This window comes from Pan troglodytes, chromosome 18, assembly GCF_028858775.2.
Source record: "Pan troglodytes isolate AG18354 chromosome 18, NHGRI_mPanTro3-v2.0_pri, whole genome shotgun sequence".
NCBI lineage: Eukaryota > Metazoa > Chordata > Mammalia > Primates > Hominidae > Pan > Pan troglodytes.
In genome coordinates, this window is record NC_072416.2 from 27,780,794 (window position 1) to 27,800,302 (window position 19,509).

A 19,509-nucleotide genomic window follows, 5' to 3' on the forward strand; every position below is an offset into this window, starting at 1 on the left:
ATCTTTGCTCTGTTGCCCAGGCTGGAGTGCAGAGGCACGATCATAGCTCACTGCAGCCTTGAGCTCCTGGGCTCAAGCCATCACACCTCAGCCTCCGGAGTAGCTGGGACTACAGGCATATGCCACCACACCTAGCTAATTTTTTAAGTTTTTTTGTACAGACAGTCTTGCTGTGTTGCCCAGGGTGGTCTTGAACTCCTCATTCAAGCCATCCTCCTGCTTGGGCCTCCCAAGTTGTTGGGATTATAGGCGTGAGCCACCGCACCCAGCTACATGCCATATTCTTTATATTACTTTCCTGACTCGTGACACCCTGGGGCCAACTTTGGGTTCCCTGCTTGCCCTTTATTGCTTTCCTGACATCTAGCAGGCTCTTAGGAGGTGTTTCTTTAGCTTATGGTGTGTAGCCATATGTATTTGAATCAGCCAAGTGGAGTTATCAAGATGATAAATGAGAACCTACTTACATGTTATAGGTTAGCCTTTTCAGCTTTTTTGCTGAAGTTCTCAGAGCCAAGAGAACCTGAATTATTAGCAGTAGTATGGGTAGCTGTTGATGTTTCAGCTCCTGCAATGGTTTGTACCCTCAAGGAAGTTGAGTGAATAATGTCTGGAAGTTGAGTGAATAATAAAATCAAGCAATTTTCTTTCTTTAAAAAAAAATTTGTTAACTTTTTTTTTTTTTTAACTGAGATGGAGCCTCACTCTGTCGCCCAGGCTGGAGTGCAGTGGCATGATCTCGGCTCACTGCAACCTCTGCTTCCCAGGTTCAAGCCTCGAGAGTAGCTGGGATTACAGGCATGCGCCACCACACCCAGCTAATTTTTGTATTTTTAGTAGAGACGGGGTTTTACCATGTTGGCCAGGATGGTCTCGATCTCCTGACCTTGTGATCCACCCATCTTGGCCTCCCAAAGTGTTGGGATTACAGGCGTGAGCCACCGTGCCCAGCCAATAGAAATGTAAATTTCTGCTAGTGAAAGATGTAGTGAATGAGAAATTTGGGGTGGAGCCTATCAATCTGTGGTTTAACAAGCCACCCGGTTGATTCTGATGACCTCTGAAGCCTGAGAATCACTATAGATAACCATTTCATCCCACCTCTGCTGGAGTCTTTCAAAGCAAATGCTGTCATTTTATTTGTAAATACATTAGTACATAAACTGTCTTTTTTAAAACATAACACAAATTGGCGTAACATTTAGAGAGCAGCCTGCTAATGGGTCCCCATATTTAAATAGGCTTACCCTCTGATCTCTTAATTCCACTCATACTATCTACTTTAAAGAAATAACTGGACAGATGCTTCATGATGTCTATACAAGGGTGCTTAAATGCCTAGATGGGGAAAACTTAGAAATACCACGTCTCATAGTGAGGGATTGGCTAAGTAAGTTATGTTTTATCCAGTCAGTGGAATGCTATGAAATCATTATACGGAAGGATGTCCCTGATGCTGTTGTTACGTAGGAAAAGCAGTTTTCAAACCACATATTGGGTGGTCCCATTTTCTTTTCTCTATTCAGGATGTGTGTATGTGTGTGCGCACCATGTGCATGAGAGGGGATGTGTTTTTGTTGTGTATAATAACTTAAGCACATAGGACAAAAGGCTGAAATGTTACACACCAAAACACGAATAGTTATCTTTGGAAGATATGATTTTGGTTAATTTTTACCCTCCTCTTACGTATTTTTTTTTTTAACAATGATGCATGTATTTTTATAGTAAGGAAAAACCATAAGGCTACTATAACTTTGGAAAAGACATATTCATTAAAATTATAGCCTCTGATTGCATTTGCAGATGGACACATACTGGATTCAAAGAGATATGCCGTTATTGGAGCAGATCTCCGAGACCTGTCTGAACTGGAAGAGAAGCTAAAGAAATGTAACATGAATACACAGTGAGATTTTTTTTTTAAACCTCTTCTGCATTTGTGATTTTATGCTAATTATGAGATAAGGCCAGTCGGAAGTACAGCATGATATTCATGTTCCATTTTTTATTCTTTAAGAGTTTTATCATTTCATTGCTACCTAGTTTTCTGAAAAAAATTCTTTTTTTTTTTTTTTGAGGTGGAGTTTTGCTCTTGTTGCCCAGGCTGAGTGCAATGGCGCAATCTCAGCTCACTGCAACCTCCACTTCCCAGGTTCAAGTGATTCTCCTGCCCTCAGCCTCTCCAGTAGCTGGGATTACAGGCATGCGCCACCATGCCTGGCTAAGTTTGTATTTTTAGTAGAGATGGGGTTTCTCCATGTAGTCAGGCTGGTCTCAAACTCCCGACCTCAGGTGATCCGCCTGCCTTGGCCTCCCAAAGTGCTGGGTAGTTTTCTGAAATTTTTTAAGCAATACTGTTCAAGTTTGTTTCTACATCAGAATCACCTGTGTTACTTTGTAAAAATACTAGTGCCTAATTTCATATAAAAGTTTGAGAGAAGATAATTTATGGATAGAAACATATTTGTAACATATAAAGAAAAGATTAGCATCCAGAATATATAAAGAACAACTACTATTAAAAAAAAAAAAACCTCAGAAAAATGGGCAAAATATAGATTACCAGGCAGCTCAAAGAAGAAACTGAATATCATATGAAACAGGTATTGGGCATCAGTGATAATCAGATGAAATTCTATTTTACTGTCACCAAGTTGGCAAAAATGTAACAGCTGACAATATCAAGTGTTGACAAGGATGTGGGGGATAGGGAATGATAATGCCACTGCTGGAAGTGAACTTGGTACAACTACTGTGAGGAGCAATCTGAAAGTATCTAGTAACATTGTAAGTATGTGTATCATACATAGCAGTTCCACTTTCGTGGGTGTCTCCTTGAGAAGATCTTGCATATATGCATAAGGAGGATGTTCATTGTAGTTCATGAGTCTGGGAACTGAGTCCAGCTGCACAGGTTTGAATCCTGACAGGAATATGCACTAGACCATGACTTTGGATAACTTACTTCACTTCTCTGCATCTGTTTCCTCTTCTGAAAAATGTGAATTATAGGCTGGGCGTGGTGCCTCATGCCTGTAATCTCAGCACTTTGGGAGGCCGAGGTGGGCAGATCACCTGAGGTCAGGAGTTCGAGACCAGCCTGGCCAGCATATTGAAGCCCCGTCTCTACTAAAAATACAAAAAATTAGCTGGGCGTGGTGGTGGGCGCCTGTACCCCAGCTACTCAGGAGGCTGAGGCAGGAGAATCACTTGAACCCAGGAGGCAGAGGTTGCAGTGAGCCAAGATCATGACATCGAACTGCAGCCTGGACAACAGAGCAAGACTCCATCTCAAAAAAAAAAAAAAAAAAGAAAAGAAAAAGAAAAATGTGAAAATGTGAATACTAATACAACCCACCTGTAAGTGTTAGCAGTTAAAGATGCTGAAATCTCTGAGAAATCCTATTCATTTCTGTAGTTTTAATTGTTGCTGATGATTTTGATGGTTCCTCGAAGAGAAGATAAAAATAATTCCTAATCCCAATACTTAGAGATAACCACCTTAAAAGATTTTATCCCAAAATTTGTAAATATATGTTTTTCTTTAAAATGTGATTATGCTATGCGTATAATTTTGGAACTTTTTGTTTGTTTGGAGACAAGGTCTTACTCTGTCACCCAGGCTGGAGTGCAGTGGCGTGATCTGTGCTTACTGCAGCATGAATCTCCGAGGCTCAAGTGATCCTCCCACCTCAGCTTCCTGAGTAGCTGGGACCACAGCAGTGCACCACCACCCCCATTTAATTTTTGTAGAGACAAGGTTTCACCATATTGCCCAGGCTTGTTTTGAACTCGTGAGCCCAAGCGATCTAACTGCCTTGGCCTCCCAAAGTGTTGGAATTAACAGGCGTGAGCCATTGCACCCAGCCAGTTTTGGAACTTTTAAAAGAATCGGTCGGGCGCGGTGGCTCACGCCTGTAATCCCAGCACTTTGGGAGGCCAAGATGGGCGGATCACGAGGTCAAGAGATTGAGACCAGCCTGGCCAACATGGGGAAACCCCGTCTCTACTACAAATACAAAAATTAGGTGGGTGTGGTGGTGTGTGCCTGTAGTCCCAGCTACTCGGGAGGCCAAGGCAGGGGAACTGCTTGAACCCAGGAGGCAGAAGTTGCAGTGAGCTGAGATCGTGCCACTCCACTCCAGCCTGGTGACAGAATGAGACTGTCTCAAAAAAAAAAATAATAATAATCTAATATATATGTGTATATGTACACATACAATCATTCATTTGTCTATTCACTCATTTAGCAAATAATCGAGATTCTGTCAAGTACAGGTACTCACTATGAACAAAACAGCTTACACATTATCGTGTAAGGAAAAGAAATATTAAATAGCTAATGACATTCGACTGTTTCATTACTCTTGGGGTATCTGCTTTGAAGAAGTGCAGGGAAGCATCTGATAGGCCACTTGAATCTGGGGACCATGGATAGCTTTTGTGTCAATAAATACAGTCCCTGAAACATCATACTTATGAGCTGCATAGCAGTTCATTGCGTAGGGCATACCATGTTCTTTTCAACCAGTTTCTTGTTGGGCTTAGCTGGGTGTTCTGCAGTTTGGGCTGGGCTTAGCTGGATGTTCTTCTGCAGTTTGGGTTGGCCTTACTTAGCTGGAGGTTCTTCTGCAGTTTGGACAGGGCTTAGCTGGATGGTTCTGCTTGTGGTTGGGTTTAGCTGATATTCTGGAGTTCAGTCAGGTGGACAGTGGGCAGGCCAGCTAGGGTCTGGCTGGCTGTCAGTTGGGATGCCTTCTTCTCTTCCACAGGTCTTCTCCCACTATAGCAGGCTAGCTTGGGTTCCTTCACACAGTGGTTTCAGTTTTCCAAGTGCAGCAAGAGAGCAAGCACCAATGTGCAAGTGACTTTAAAGCTTCTGCTTGCATCATGTTTGCTACTGTCCTGTTGACCAAAGCAAAAGTTTCATGACCAGCCTAGATTCCAGGGGTAGAAGAATAAACACCTCTCAAATGGGGGAAGCTGCATTGTTATGTTGGCGTGGTGTGAGTGCACAGCAGGGGAGAACTTGAAACCATTTTTACAATCCACCACACATGCTCAACATGTTTTCATTGCCACACAAATCATTGCTCACTGCTCACCTTTTCACAGTAGAAAGCTCGGATTGTGATGGTAATCCACATGTATTCCTGTCCTGACTGGGGCTGTGCTTGCTCAGGCCTTCTGAGTTCCCTGGGGCAGGGACCGCCCCACCAATACTGCAACATGTGTACAATTAGAGGGTCCTGACTTGATGATAACAAATTTATGTGCCTTTTTTTCTTCTCTTTAAGATTGCCAACACTCCTGATAGCTGAATGTGTGCTGGTTTACATGACTCCAGAGCAGTCCGCAAACCTCCTGAAGTGGGCAGCCAACAGTTTTGAGAGAGCCATGTTCATAAACTACGAACAGGTAAAAGGAAGCACAGGAGAACTGGATTCCATACAGGATCGCCGTGGTGGCTTCCCTCTCCCAGCACCCTTAGGATAACTTCCCTTATCCTTTTCCTTCTGCCTCCAGCCTCTCACATATCTCCTTTATTCACCAACCAGCAATCTTAGTACTCCTGACCTCTTGACCTCCTGCAGACTTTTAGCCAGTTATTAGAACTTCTGTCTTAGCCTTTACAAAAGATTTTCAAGTTCTTATTTTTATCATTACATGTACCATGGAGTCATAGAACATGAGGAAGGGGATTTTAGCTACCAGCATTTCGGGGTAGCAACTCAGATGCTGTCAGGGACAGGCAGGTGGGGTCAGTGGAGGAAGTCAGCCGGTGTAATAGTGTAGGGTTTGGGGACTGTGGTGAAACGGAGCACCTACGTCCCATCTCACAGGAGTGGCCACTGCCCATTTACAGCCAGTTGTTATCATGTAGGCATGTGAGCCTAGAGCTGCCAGAACTCCTGATTTTTGAAAGAAGTTGGAAATTCAGGATTTTAATGTAAAATATTCTAATTTCTAAAATTACCATGTATGATTTACCAGCTGCCTGTTTACTTCTTCTGATTTATTGCAGAAAAAGTTCTGCTTTAGAGCTTTGGAATAGCTTGGGGTTGAATCCTGGCCCTGGCTTGTGCTCTCAGCTATGTGACCTTAGGCAGCACAGCTTAGTGATTGGGAGTCCATTCTCTGGAGGTGGGCGTTCCTGCTGTGTGACCTGGGCAAGTTACATAACCCCTCTGTGCCTGTTTCTTTCTTTCTTTTCTTTTTTTTTTTTTTTCCTTTTTGAGCCAGAGTTTCACTCTTATTGCCCAGGCTGGAGTGCAACAGCACACTCTCGGCTCACTGCAACCTCCGCCTCCTGGGTTCAAGCGATTCTCCTGCCTCAGCCTTCCAAGTAGCTGGGATCACAGGCGTGCACCATCACACCCAGCTAATTTTGTATTTTTAGTAGAGATGGGGTTTCACCATTTTGGCCAGGCTGGTCTCGAACTCATGACCTCAAGTGATCTGCCCGTCTCGGCCACCCAAAGTGCTGGGATTACAGGCATGAGCCACCATGCCCGGCTGACCCTCTGTGCCTGTTTCTTCATCTGAAAAGAATAGTCCCTACTTCATAGCATTGTTGTGAGATATAAATGAGTTAATGTATTCAAAAGCACTGACAGTGTTGCCCAACTGTAAGTAAGCATCAGCTATTTTTTGTTCTCTCTGAGCCCCAGTTCTTTGTTTTGAACTGGGTGGGTGCGGTGGCTCACGCCTGTGATCCCAGCACTTTAGGGAGGCCGAGGAGGGCAGATCTCCTGAGGTCAGGAGTTTTGAGACCAGACTGGCCAACATGGTGAAACCCTGTCTCTACAAAAAATACAAAAATTAGCCAGGCATGGTGGCGGACACCTATAATCCCAGCTACTTGGGAGGCTGAGGCAGGAGAATCGCTTGAACCAGGGAGGCGGACGTTGCAGTGAGCCGAGACTGCACCACTACACTCCAGCCTGAGTGACCGAGCGAGACGCCATCTCAAAAAAAAAAAAAAAAAAAAAGAAAGAAAGAAATACCCACTCTCCAGATTATTATGGGGATTCCTGAGATGATGGTCAGTGGCTTATCACATCATAAGCACTGATACATGCTCACTATTTTTATTGTTTATTGCTTTTTATTTATTTGTTTGTTTGAGATAGGGTCTCACTGTATCACCCAGGCTGGAGTGCATTGGTGGGGATGATGGCTTACTGCAACCTCGACCGTGGGCTCAGATGATCCTGCCAGGTCATCCTCCCAAGTAGCTGGGATCACAGGTGCACACCACCATGCCCAGCTAATTTTTAAATTTTTTTTGTAGGGACAGGGTTTCGCCATGTTGCCCAGGTTGGTCAGTTTTATTTTTTAAATCTCCTTTTCTTTTTTATTTTATCACACATAAGAGCCATCAGGGGACTTGCCCAGTGTCACGTAATTATGGACAGATCTAGGGCTAGCCCTTGGTCTCTCAGCCTCCTCCCCAGGTCCTTTCCTGCCCAGGTTCCTGTGTAGATGGTTCTCGATTGGTTGATTTTGCATCCTTCCCTCTCTTTAATTGGGAGCGCTCCTCAGACTCTGTCTTGCATCCTGATGGATGGATGTAATGGAAGCTGGCCTCACTGGTCTTTTCTTTTGATGTGAATAAATCCTGGAGACCCATCTTTGCTTTCAGGATAACCACATCTGGGGAAGCATTCCACTGTCCATACTCCACATGTTTTGGATTTGTACTGCTGCTTTCACTTTCCTTAGTTTGTGTATTCTTTTGTTGAACAAGTGTTTATTCAACATCATATGAGAGATGATGGATTCAGTGAATTCTGACCAGAGATCTTGTCACTTTGGAGCAAGCCTGGGAATGTGCCAGTTATCAAAATGTTGTCCATAGCTGTCCCTAGACTGGTTCTGCCCCCACCCACCACCCTCACCTGGTGAATAATGAACATTTAAGTTAATTCAGTGGTTTCCTAACAAACGCAAAATGACCAGCACCCTCACAAACCATGTATTAATTGCTGACATGCTTTACATTGTTTGCTTTTCCTTTTTTTTGGTCTTTTGTTTTTTTAGAGACAGGGTCTCGTTCTGTCGCCCAGGCTGGAGTGCAGTGGTGCCGTCATAGCTCACTGCAGTCTTGAGCTCCCAGGTTCAAGTGATCCTCCCACCTTAGTCTCCCATTAGTTAGGACTGTAGGTGCACACCACCACTCTTGACTTTATTTTTTTGGTAGAGACAGGGTCTTGCTATGTTGTCCGGGCTGGTCTCAAACTCCTGGCCTCAAGCAGTTCTCCAACCCCAGTCTCCCAAAGCCCTGGGACTACAGGCATCAGCCACCATGCTCAGCTTGTTGCCTAATTAGTAGTTTAAGATGACAAAGCTACATGGATGATAATAATTTCAATAATAATTCTAAAGCAGTGGTAGCAAATTCTTAGATTTTGCTTACTATATAGCAGGGACTATTCTATGAATTTTACATATATTAACTTATTTATTTATTTATGTTTTGAGATGGAGTCTTACTCTGTCACCCAGGCTGGAGTGCAGTGGCACGATCTTGGCTCATTGCAACCTCCACCTCCCAGGTTCAAGAGATTCTCCTGCCTCAGCCTCCTGAGTAACTGGGATTACAGGCGTGTGCCACTATTCCTAGCTAATTTTGTATTTTTAATAGAGACAGGGTTTCACCATGTTGGCCAGGCTGGTCTCAAACTCCTGACCTCAAGTGATCCGCCCGCCTCGGCCTCCCAAAGTGCTGGGATTATAGGCGTGAGCTACCTCACCCAGCCTTTTTTTTTTGAGACAGAGTCTCGCTCTGTCATCCAGGCTGGAGTGCAGTTGCGCAATCGCAGCCTCTGCCTCCTGGGTTCAAGTGATTCTCCCGCCTCAGCCTCCTGAGTAGCTGGGATAACAGGCACGTGCCACTGCGCCTGGCTGATTTTTGTATTTTTAGTGGGGATGGAGTTTCACCATGTTGGCCAGGCTGGTATTGAATTCCTGGCCTCAAGTGATCCACCCGCCTCAGCCTCCCAAAGTGTTGAGATTACAGACATGGCCACCATGCCTGGCCTAAAGTGAGTTTTTGAAAAAGCAATAGTGTATATACTACAATGGTGTACACTAATATTGTTTCCTGGCCTTTTTCATATATAATTTTGGGTTTTTTAGATTAGTTTTTGTAATTTAAAAAGTAATACCACATGTAGAGTACAAAAATTAAAAATAGAACAGGGTAGACAAGGAAAAGTAAATCTCTCTCCTGCCCCAGACTTTGGTCCTCTAATCTGGGAAGCAAGGCTGCCACATTCCAGAATTTTTCTGTGTACATAGAGAGATTCTTTTTTTCCTTGAAGACAGATGGGCTCATACTATCCATATTCCTCTGTACTTCACTTTTCAAGAGTTTACCCTAGAGGTCGTTTCATGTCTATATCTGTCTTCTCTGTTTTCATGGCTATATATAATTTCATTATACAAACATGCCAGGAGTTATTTCCAGATTCTTCCTATTATACCTAATGCTGTGGTAAACATTCTTGCATCTTAGCCATGTGGGAGTGTGTCTGTAGGATAGATTGCTTTTGGTGGAATTGGTGGATCACAAGTTGAGCATTTAAAATGGTTGTATCCTGCCCAGTTTCCCTTCCAGGGCTACCCAAGTTTATGCTCCCGCCAGCACCGTGCTGGTGCCCGCCCCTCAGTCCTTTTCCTATGCTGGGTGTGCGTCATCAAGCGTCAGCCTCGGCTGCTTAAAAATAGGATGAATGATGTTTTATTTTGCATATTTAGGAAACCCTTAGAGTAATATCTTACCTTCTCTTTCCCTCCTAGGTGAACATGGGTGATCGGTTTGGGCAGATCATGATTGAAAACCTGCGGAGACGCCAGTGTGACCTGGCGGGAGTGGAGACCTGCAAGTCATTAGAGTCACAGGTCAGAGAGCAGGGACTGGGATATCCATTTGGACCCTTAGTCAACCAAGATATATAAAGGTCTTTCTTTGCAGATATGATCATGGAGAAGCCCTGTTCAGTGCCTGCCAGCACAGGCTGCTGAGCCTCCATGTGGGCCGCTAGTTCATGATGCTGGGAAGACAAGTCCTGCTTCACCATCACATTTCCTACACCCTATTATTTTGACTTTGTATTACGCAAATTTTCAAACAAACATAAAGGTAGAGGGAATGGTAAAATAAACACACACGTCTCATCACCTAACTTCAGTATTTCTTATATTATCAGTGATATTTCCTATATTCCCCCACAATTTTTTTGTAGATGTTGGAATGTTTTCAGGCAAATCCCAGACAGCACATGACTTCACCCCTAAATACACATGTGAATCACCTTCCAGTAAGGACTTTCTTCTCCCAGGATGATGATAATACCATTTCACAGATCATACAAGTTGACAACTCCTTCATAGCATTTAATGCCCAGTTCATGTTCAGTTTCCCCAGTTGTTTAAAAAACCTTTTTTTTATAGTTGATGTGTTTGAATCAGGATTTAAACATTGTCCACACTTTGCAGGTGATTGATATGTCCCTTAAACCTCTTTGACTCTATGTTAATGCCCCCTCCCTTTAAAAAAGTCATTTATTTTTTCTCATAACACCTCCCACCCCGCCCCCATATAAATAGGTTCATTTTTTTGGGCGGGCGCGGTGGCTCACACCTATAATCCCAGCACTTTGGGATGCTGAGGCGGGCGGATCACCTGAGTTCAGGAGTTCGACACTAGCCTGGCCAACATGGTGAAACCCCATCTCTACTAAAAATACAAAAATTAGCCGGGTGTGGTGGTGCACACCTGTAATCCCAGCTACTTGGGAGACTGAGGCAGGAGATTTGCTTGAACCTGGGAGATGGAGGTTGCAGTGAGCCAAAATCAAACTACTGTACTCCGGCCTGGGCAACAGAGTGAGCCTCCGTCTCAAAAAAAAGTTAAATAAATAAATAGGTTCATTTTTACATATCTTTTGTCACATAACAATTAGAGTGCTTTAAAAAACTGTCACTCATAGAAAAGTTCTTCCTTTATTTCTCTTTGGAAGTACTTTAGTGAACTTCCCCCCATTATAACAATGCTTGTTCACTATGGAAAGTTGGAAAGTTAAAAGAAGGTATTAGGGTCTAGGATGGGCTTTTGAGAAAGGAGTCGTCTCAGAGGAGGTCTGGTGTGCTTAAGAGCATTTCAGTACCAGGCACACTGGTTCACACCTCTCATCCCAGCACCTTGGGCGGCAGAGCGGGGAGGATCGCTTGAGCCCGGTGGGTCAAGGCTGCAGTGAGCTGTGATCACATCACTGCACTTCAGCCTGGGCAACAGAATGAGACCTTGTCTCTTTAAAACAAAATAGTGTCTTAGATTTGTAAGCCGGTGCCTGGTAGTTCTCTAGTTCTCCATTTCTCTTCGTTGCACATTTTAGAAAGAACGGCTCCTGTCGAATGGGTGGGAAACAGCATCGGCCGTCGACATGATGGAGTTGTACAACAGGTTACCTCGAGCTGAAGTGAGCAGGTATGGGGTTGGCGAGCGTCAGCTTGATGGGCATTTGTTGTGAACTCAAGGCATGATTGCCTGTATTCTTTCATGCAGAAAAACAGAACAATATGTGGAGATTTCATTAAAAAACAAAAAACAAACAAATAAAAAACAAGGCCAGGCACAGTGGCTCACACCTGTAATCCCAGCACTTTGGGAGGCATAGGCGGGCAGATCACTTGAGGTCAGGTCAGGAGTTCAAGACCGGCCTGGCCAACATGGTGAAACCTCGTCTCTACTAAAAATACAAAAATTAGCCAGGCAGGGTGGTGCACATTTATAATGCCAACTACTTGGGAGGCTGAGCCGGGAGAATCACTTAAACCTGGCGGCGGGGGCAGAGGTTGCAGTGAACTGAGATCGTGCCGCTTCACTCCAGCCTGGGCAAAAGAGCAAAACTCTTGTCTCCAAAAATAAATAAAAATACAAAAATTAGCTGGGTGTGGTGGCACACATCTGTAATCCCAGCTACTAGGGAGGCTGAAGCAGGAGAATTACTTGAATCCAAGAGGCAGAGGTTGCAGTGAGCTGAGATGTGCAATTGTATCCAGCCTGTGCGACAGAGCAAGACTGCTTCTCAAAAAAACAAACAAACAAACAAAAAAAACCCCCAAAAAACAAGACCCTAACTAGACCTATTTTGAAACAAGTTAAACACTGATAGCAGCTTGAAAGTAACTCATTAGCTATTAGCTGAGATAGGGCTTATGCCCAAACTGATTATTTTAGTGAAAACAAGCAATGACACCTGGAAAACTCCCAGAGCAACCTTGGCAGTGGAAATTTTACATAATCCCTGCTTTGGAGAGGGAGGAAAACGACGTTGTTCAAGGACGTATAAGGGGCTGGAGGGTTTTTAAATGGACTTTTCTCCCCATTATAAAGGAAATCTATGCTTGTTGTTCTAAAAAGTTCCTCAAGCATTCTAAAGTGCATGAAGTATAAAGTAGTTGTCCGTTCTGTAGTCACACCTGGGAGGTAGCAGTTCTTAACATATTGGGGAATATTCTTTTCCTAGATAGATAGATAAATATTTATTGATACATAGATTTCTGTTTTTTGAATCTGTGGATTCATACTACACATACTGGTCTGTAAACCACCATCCTTTTTGAAAACAATAGATTGTATTTGCCTTTACATATCAAAATATTGAGGGCTGCCGTATCCCATTTAAGGGTACATAGGGCCAGGTGCGGTGGCTCACACCTGTAATCCCAGCACTTTGGGAGCCCAAGGCAGGTGGATCACCTGAGGTTAGGAGTTCGATACCAGCCTGGCCAACATGGTGAAACCCTGTCTCTACTAAAAATACAAAAAATTAGCTGGGCATGGTGGCGGGCGCCTGTAATCCCAGTTACTTGGGAGGCTGAGGCAGGAGAATTGCTTGAACCTGGGAGGCGGAGGTTGCAGTGAGCCGAGGTAGCACCATTGTACTCTGGCCTGGGCAACAAGAGTGAAACTCTGTCTCAAAAAAAAAAAAAAAAAACAGGGTACATAGTATTTATATTGATTTACGCAGATACAGTATATTGATGATAATTTTTAAGTAATTAAAAATGTCTGTAGCTGGGCATTTAGTTGCGGTGTCTTGTTTATTCATCATGTTTTCATTTGCCTGTTATAAACAACACTGGAGAGAACATCACCAACGTGCATCTGTGTACAGTGCTAGTGCGCACTTCAGCTCTTTTTTTTGTAATCACTCTGTGCTTCCTGATTCGTGCTTCCTTCTTGCCTTTGGAGACCTAAGATCAATAGCCTTTGGTCTCTTACAAGATCATGAGAAGAATTTTGGCTTTGCTTTTCCATATAACTTATTAACATTTAGGCATATCACTGTTTTTCCCAAATATGTACATGAATAATTGGCAATGAAAGCCTAGAGGTTTGAGAAAGTGCTGTCTCCACGTGATCAGGTCAATGCTTCCTGGATTCTTCCAGAAGCATCCTTCCCCACAGGCTGGTTTTCATTTGCTACATGTCAAGATGACTGTTTTGAACATCCCTGATCTGGCCCCTGAAATGGGGATGTTCTGGCACTGCTTCTAGATGCCCAGAAAGGAGCCTCTGACTAGCATCAACCACAAGGAAAGTCTCTTGCCTCCAGGCAGTCATTTGTCTCATGTTTCCAGGACCTTCTGTAGATAGCAGCGTGTAACCCTCACGGGGGTGGCGGGTAAGGAGATTGGAAGGCCTTTGTCTATGCCAGGCCGAACAGCCTTTCCAGCTCTGTGAATGCCACGTAGTTTATATCTGCTTTTGCCGGAAACTGTGGAGTATAATAGGAAGTCTAAGGCGAGCCTGTTCATTGAACAAATGCTGAGTTGAGTGTCTGCTGTGTGCCTGGCACTTTTCTAAGCACCAGAGATACAGCAATGATCAAAACAGGACAAAAGACATTCCTGCCCTTGGGAGCGCTCATTCTAGTGAACAGCTTAATAATTAGTAGTGTCTCCTGATAGCTGTTCTTGGTAATAACCATCCTGGAGCCTTCAGTATGGTACTGGATTTTTCTAGAACTTGGTATCAGATCTGCTTTGGATGTCTCCTGGTAGAATGACTTGGGAAACAACCACATTACTTTATGTGTAGTCATTCTTACTTCAGATTTGGTCCTGAAGCCTGCACACCAGGACGGGAATGAACTCACAAATACAGAAACATGCACAGACACACACGTGTTCACACCTGGGTGTACGTGCACACATATAACAGACAAGGCCTGGGCAACTGGCAGGATTCATATGTTAGCAGTGGCTATTGTGAGTAGTAGGAATATGGATCCTGTTTCTTTTTTTATTTTATTCTGTATACTTTTTGAAAATGCTGGACTTTTCCTCCATAGTGTGTACCTATTTTGACAGAAACTTTTTTTTTTTTGTTTTTGTTTTTGATAGAGATGGAGTCTTGCTATGTTGCCTAGGCTGGTCTCAAACTCTGGGCCTCAAGTGATTCTCCCACCTTGGCCTCCCAAAGCTCTGGCATTAGAGGTGTGAGCCACTGCTCCTGGCAAACAGAAACTTTTTTAAAAAGCTATTTCCATATGTTTGTGCATGTTTCTCTGTGTGTGTATATAGTTATTTATTTTTATTTTTTTGAGACCGAGTCTCGCTCTGTCACCAAGGCTGGAGTACAGTGGCGCGATCTCTGCTTACAGCAACCTCTGCCTCCCAGGTTCAAGCAATTCTCCTGCCTCAGCCTCCCAAATAGCTGTGACTACAGGTGGGCACCACCACGCCAGGCTAATTTTTGTATTTTTAGTAGAGATGGGGTTTCACCATGTTGGCCAGGCTGGTCTCGAACTCCTGACCTCAGGAGATCCACCCACCATGGCCTCCCAAAGTGCTGGGATTACAGGCGTGAGGCACTTCACCCAACCTGTGTATGTATGTTTAAAAGTTTACATTTAAAAGGCTTTTTTGGAAAAGTCATACATGCATATAATTTTTTACAAAACCAAAATGAAGTAGTATAGAGTAAAAACAACCCTCCTCACTACTGGTCTACTACCTTCTCTCTTAAGAGACAACTACCATTTCTAGTTTCTTCTGTATTTTCCAAAAGTCTGTACATATACAGACAAATTTGTCTCACTTTTTCTTTACATAGAGAGTGGTGTAATGTGCACATTACTTGCTTTTTAAATTACGCAACTTGCTTTTTAAATTCCATGATATATATGTCTTGGAGGTTATTGCATATTAATACGTATGGACCTACCCCATTTTTAAAAATGGCTGCATAGTGTCCTGTTTTGACAGTATGAATCTGCTTCAATTTACTCTGCCTGTCTCCTCCAGTTGCCACTAGTTTTTCTTACTGAAGTTTAACAGCTCTTTATATAATGAGGAACTCAGCCCTTTGCCACTTGAATTGCAAATATATGTTTCTAGTTTGGCATTTGTATTTTGACTTTGTTTATGGTATTTTTTCTTCTTTTCAGTGAAAAGACATTAAAATGGAGCCACACCATAATTACTATTTTATAGCCGCCTTCTTTCCACTTAATCTATCATAAACATTTTTTCATATCCGTAGCTATGGGCCATGATCTTCATTTTCAATGCAGACACTTGCATCGTTCTATTTTAATTCTTTCCACAGGATAGAATCACTTGAATTCCTGGATGAAATGGAGCTGCTGGAGCAGCTCATGCGGCATTACTGCCTTTGCTGGGCAACCAAAGGAGGAAATGAGCTTGGTGCGTGATTGTACTTTTCTTGCCTTGACCTGGAAATAGTGAACTTTTCTTTTTCCTATTCTTTCCCTTTCTCTTTCCTTTTTTTGTCTTCCCTCTTTCTCTCTCTGTCCCTTCTTGTTTTGAGACAGGGTCTCGCTCTGTCACCCAGGCTAGAGTGCAGTGGCACGGTCATAGCTCATTGCAGCCTTCAATTCCCGGGCTCAAGTGATCCTCCTGCCTCCTGAGTAGCTGGGACTACAGGAGCCTGGCTGATTTTCTGTAGAGGTCTCTCTAAGGCTGGTCTTGAATTCCTAGCCTCAAGTAGGCTGGGCGCGGGGTCTCACGCCTGTAATCCCAGCACTTTGGGAGGCTGAGGTGGGCAGATCACTTGAGGTCAGGAGTTTGAGACCAGCCTGGCCAACATGATGAAACCCCGTCTCTACTAAAAATACAAAAAAAAAAAAAAAAAAAAATAGCCAGGCGTGGTGGCAGGCGCCTGTAATCCCAGCTACTTGGGAGGCTGAGGCAGGAGAATCACTTGTACCTGGGAGGTGGAGGTTGCAGTGAGCCGAGACTGCACCATTGCACTCCAGCCCGGGCAAGAAGAGCGAAACCCTGTCTCAAAAAATAAATAAATAAATAAAGAATTCCTGGCCTCAAGCAATCCTCTTGCCTCAGCTTCCCAAAGTGCTGGGATTACAGGCATGAGCCACTGCGCCTGGCCGGAACTTTTCTTCTTCCCAAAATGAAAGATGTATTTGGAACTTTGGGCCCAGAAAGAACTAGAGGATGATGTACATGTATCCGTGAGCATATCCAGAGAACTTGCTGTTATATCTTTTGTGCTTTTATAGCACAAAAACCAAGAGAACTGTTCAAGCCTTGTAGCCCAAAACAACCCTTGAGAGATGTACTGTGGAGTTCCCACAGCTGGAAGGTAAAAGAGCTTGAGAGTTTAAAAATCTCCAGAAAAGTAACCGGCGTTTGTCTTTTCCATCCACTTACAACCAGGTTCACTGGATGTTAAACACACAGATCATTACATCTTGCTTACAAACCCATGCAGCTAGGGGCTGAATTTTCCCTCGTCTCATTAAGGTGCACATGCCTGTCTGTGGCCGAGTAGGGCCACGGAGAACAGGCGTGGATCTATCTCTCTTTCTTGTTACCTTCATCCTCGTCCAGCTCCTTTTCAGCTGCCCCCTGCTGGGCTTGCCTCCCCCAGTGGTTAGGCTTTGAGTGTCTCTCCAGCCCGATGGAGGCCACTTTAGATCCCAGTTCCGGCCTTCAATGGAATAGCTGCCCTTCAAGCTTCCCGCAGATGTAATCCACATGACATGCAGTCACAAGCGGGCAGCTGATCCGAAACAGAACTTGACAGAGGCAAGGACCATTCCCTGTGCAAAAATTCCAGGTTGACATGAGACTGATAATCAGCCCCTTTGGACTTGTCATTCCACACAGATTTGCCTAGCTATGCAGCTCAGCCCACACAATCCTTTCACATTTGTTTTGTTTGGTTTTTGTTTTTGTTTTTGTTTGGCTTTTTTTTTTTTTTCTTTTTTTGAGATGGAGTCTTGCTCATTGTCCAGGCTGGAGTGCAGTAGCATGATCTCGTCTCACTGCAACCTCCGCCTCCTGGGTTCAAGTGATTCTCCTGCCTCAGCCTCCTGAGTAGCTGGGATTACAGGCGTCCACCACCATGTCCAGCTAATTTCTGTATTTTTGGTAGAGATGGGGTTTCACCATGTTGGCCAGGCTGGTCTCGAACTCCTGACCTTAAGTGATCTGCCTGGCTCGGCCTCCCAAAGTGCTGGGATTATAGGCATGAGCCATTGTGCCTGGCCTTCACATTCGTTTTGGATTTAAAGTCATTTATTGTGAACTGAGCACAGTGGCTCATGCCTGTAATCCCAGCACTTTGGGAGGCTAAGGCAGGCAGATCACCTGAGGTCAGGAGTTCGAAACCAGCCTGGCCAACATGGTGAAATCCCGTCTCTACTAAAAATACAAAATTTAGCTGGGCGTGGTGGCACATGCCTGTAGTCCCAGCTACTTGGGAGGCTGAGGCAGGAGAATCTCTTGAACCCGGGAGGCAGAAGTTGCGGTGAGCTGAGATGGCACCACTGCACTCCAGCCTGGGCAACAGAGCGCGACTCTTGTCTCCAGAAAAAAAAAAAGTCACTTATTGGGGTATTTGTATGTTATCCTCCTCTTAATTACATTAAAAAATACTTCTTAGTAGGAAACTTAAAAGCTTCTAAAAAGTATGACTAAGAAAATCCACCTGTATGCCTGTCAGTCAGAGATGACCTCTTGTGACTTTTCCCTTCCCCTCTATTTCTAAATAGTGTTTTGTTTGTTTTTATAATAAGAGTTGAATTTTTATATTTATGCAACTTTGATTTCAAGTGTTTTCAATTTAATGTTATAACATTAGCATTTCCCCCTGGCAATTAAAAATGCTCAATGAGCATAATTGTAATGGCTTTATAATATTGTATTATGTCACTATGGCTGAATTAATTTTTCCATATTTTTGGAAATGTAGGTTATTTGTAATACTTTTAAGTGAACTCTAGTTCTCACAAAGGAACAATATATTGAGCATTTTAATGTCAGGAATTTACTTTGTCCCCACTGACCCGTGGCTGCTTTGGGACATCAGTGCTTGTCTGTGTGTGTGGAGGATCCGTATCTGCCTTTGCTCAAAGTTCAGCACATAAAGGGTAGATTTTTGGCGTTAACTGCAGACAGTCCATAAACTGTTATAATGCTTTCTTAATCCTTTTAAAACCACCCATAAACACAGTCTTGCCCAACCTTTTGTTTCCTTGCGAAACCTCATTTTATGTAGCAGGAGGGCGGTGCCACAGTGGTCAGCAGTGTGGCTGGTGCCCCTGAGCCGGTCACTGGGGGTCCTCTAGCGGCCTCTGCTCCTGGCCACCAGAGTCTCCTAATGGTGTCTGTGTGTCTCTCCCCTCAGGGCTGAAGGAGATAACTTATTAATCTGTCGAAGGCTTATGCCGAGCCAGAAGCCGAAGCCACTTGCCCTCCTGGAGGAGACCTGCAAGCTCCCTGAGCGGTGGGCGGGCCTCGTCCGCAGGCCTCATCCCACACTCTTGAGAAGCCTCGGTCACTGCAGTGGTCGCACATGTTCCTCTTCCTGTTCCTGTTGACATGTCGTTGTTTAAATAAATCTCACTTGCCGCCAGTCGCCTGTGGTTGGACCTCTGCTGGCTGCCGCTGCTCGTTCCGTGCCCCATGGCTTGGGCGGGCCAGGGTTCACCTCTGTGTTAGCTAAAGCCAAGGACCCCAAGTCTGCTTTGACCTTGGCTTACTCCCTGTGAGTCACACCCGGCCCATGACCTTGAGTCCATTTTAGGATCTACTCCCTCACATGCTGTTTGTTGCAGCACATGACATTGTGCCTCACTCCCTGACCCCTGTCCTCCACCAGATGTGAGGCTAGTGCTCTTCTCGGGCTCCTGTCTCCGCCCTGGCCACACTGGCCTGCTCATTTGCCTCCTTCATCTTGGTCATGGTGGCAGGCTGAAGAATGGCCCCTAAAGTGTCCATGTCCTGATCCCCAGAACCTGTGAGTGTGTGTTACCTTCTGTGGCAAAGGGGCTTTGCAAATGGGATTAGGGCTTTGAGATGAAGAGGTGGTCCTGGGTTATCCAGGTGGGTCTGATAGGATCACGGGGTCCTCATGAGAGGGACAGACGAGGCGTCAGAGTCAGAGGGGCCCAGACAAGAAGCAGGGGCAACCAGGGGATGCTACCTAGGGCAATAGCAGCAGAC

General features: G+C 44.3%; 1 protein-coding gene across 3 annotated transcripts in view; it reads left to right on the plus strand.

The window, feature by feature from the left end:
- LCMT1 (leucine carboxyl methyltransferase 1) overlaps window positions 1-18,919 on the plus strand; it is a 66,457-nt gene extending 47,538 nt beyond the window's left edge. For 2 of the 3 annotated variants that reach the window (XM_001164891.5, XM_063796894.1), the window contains 6 exons: window positions 1,807-1,909; window positions 5,301-5,421; window positions 9,808-9,909; window positions 11,406-11,497; window positions 15,629-15,726; window positions 18,692-18,919. In XM_001164891.5, the coding sequence (XP_001164891.1) occupies window positions 1,807-1,909; window positions 5,301-5,421; window positions 9,808-9,909; window positions 11,406-11,497; window positions 15,629-15,726; window positions 18,692-18,714 (539 nt within the window). In that variant the 3' untranslated portion in view covers window positions 18,715-18,919. The remainder of the gene's footprint in view (window positions 1-1,806; window positions 1,910-5,300; window positions 5,422-9,807; window positions 9,910-11,405; window positions 11,498-15,628; window positions 15,727-18,691) is intronic. The other variant, XM_001164817.5, reaches the window with a different exon arrangement.
- The last annotated feature ends 590 nt before the right edge of the window (window positions 18,920-19,509 follow it).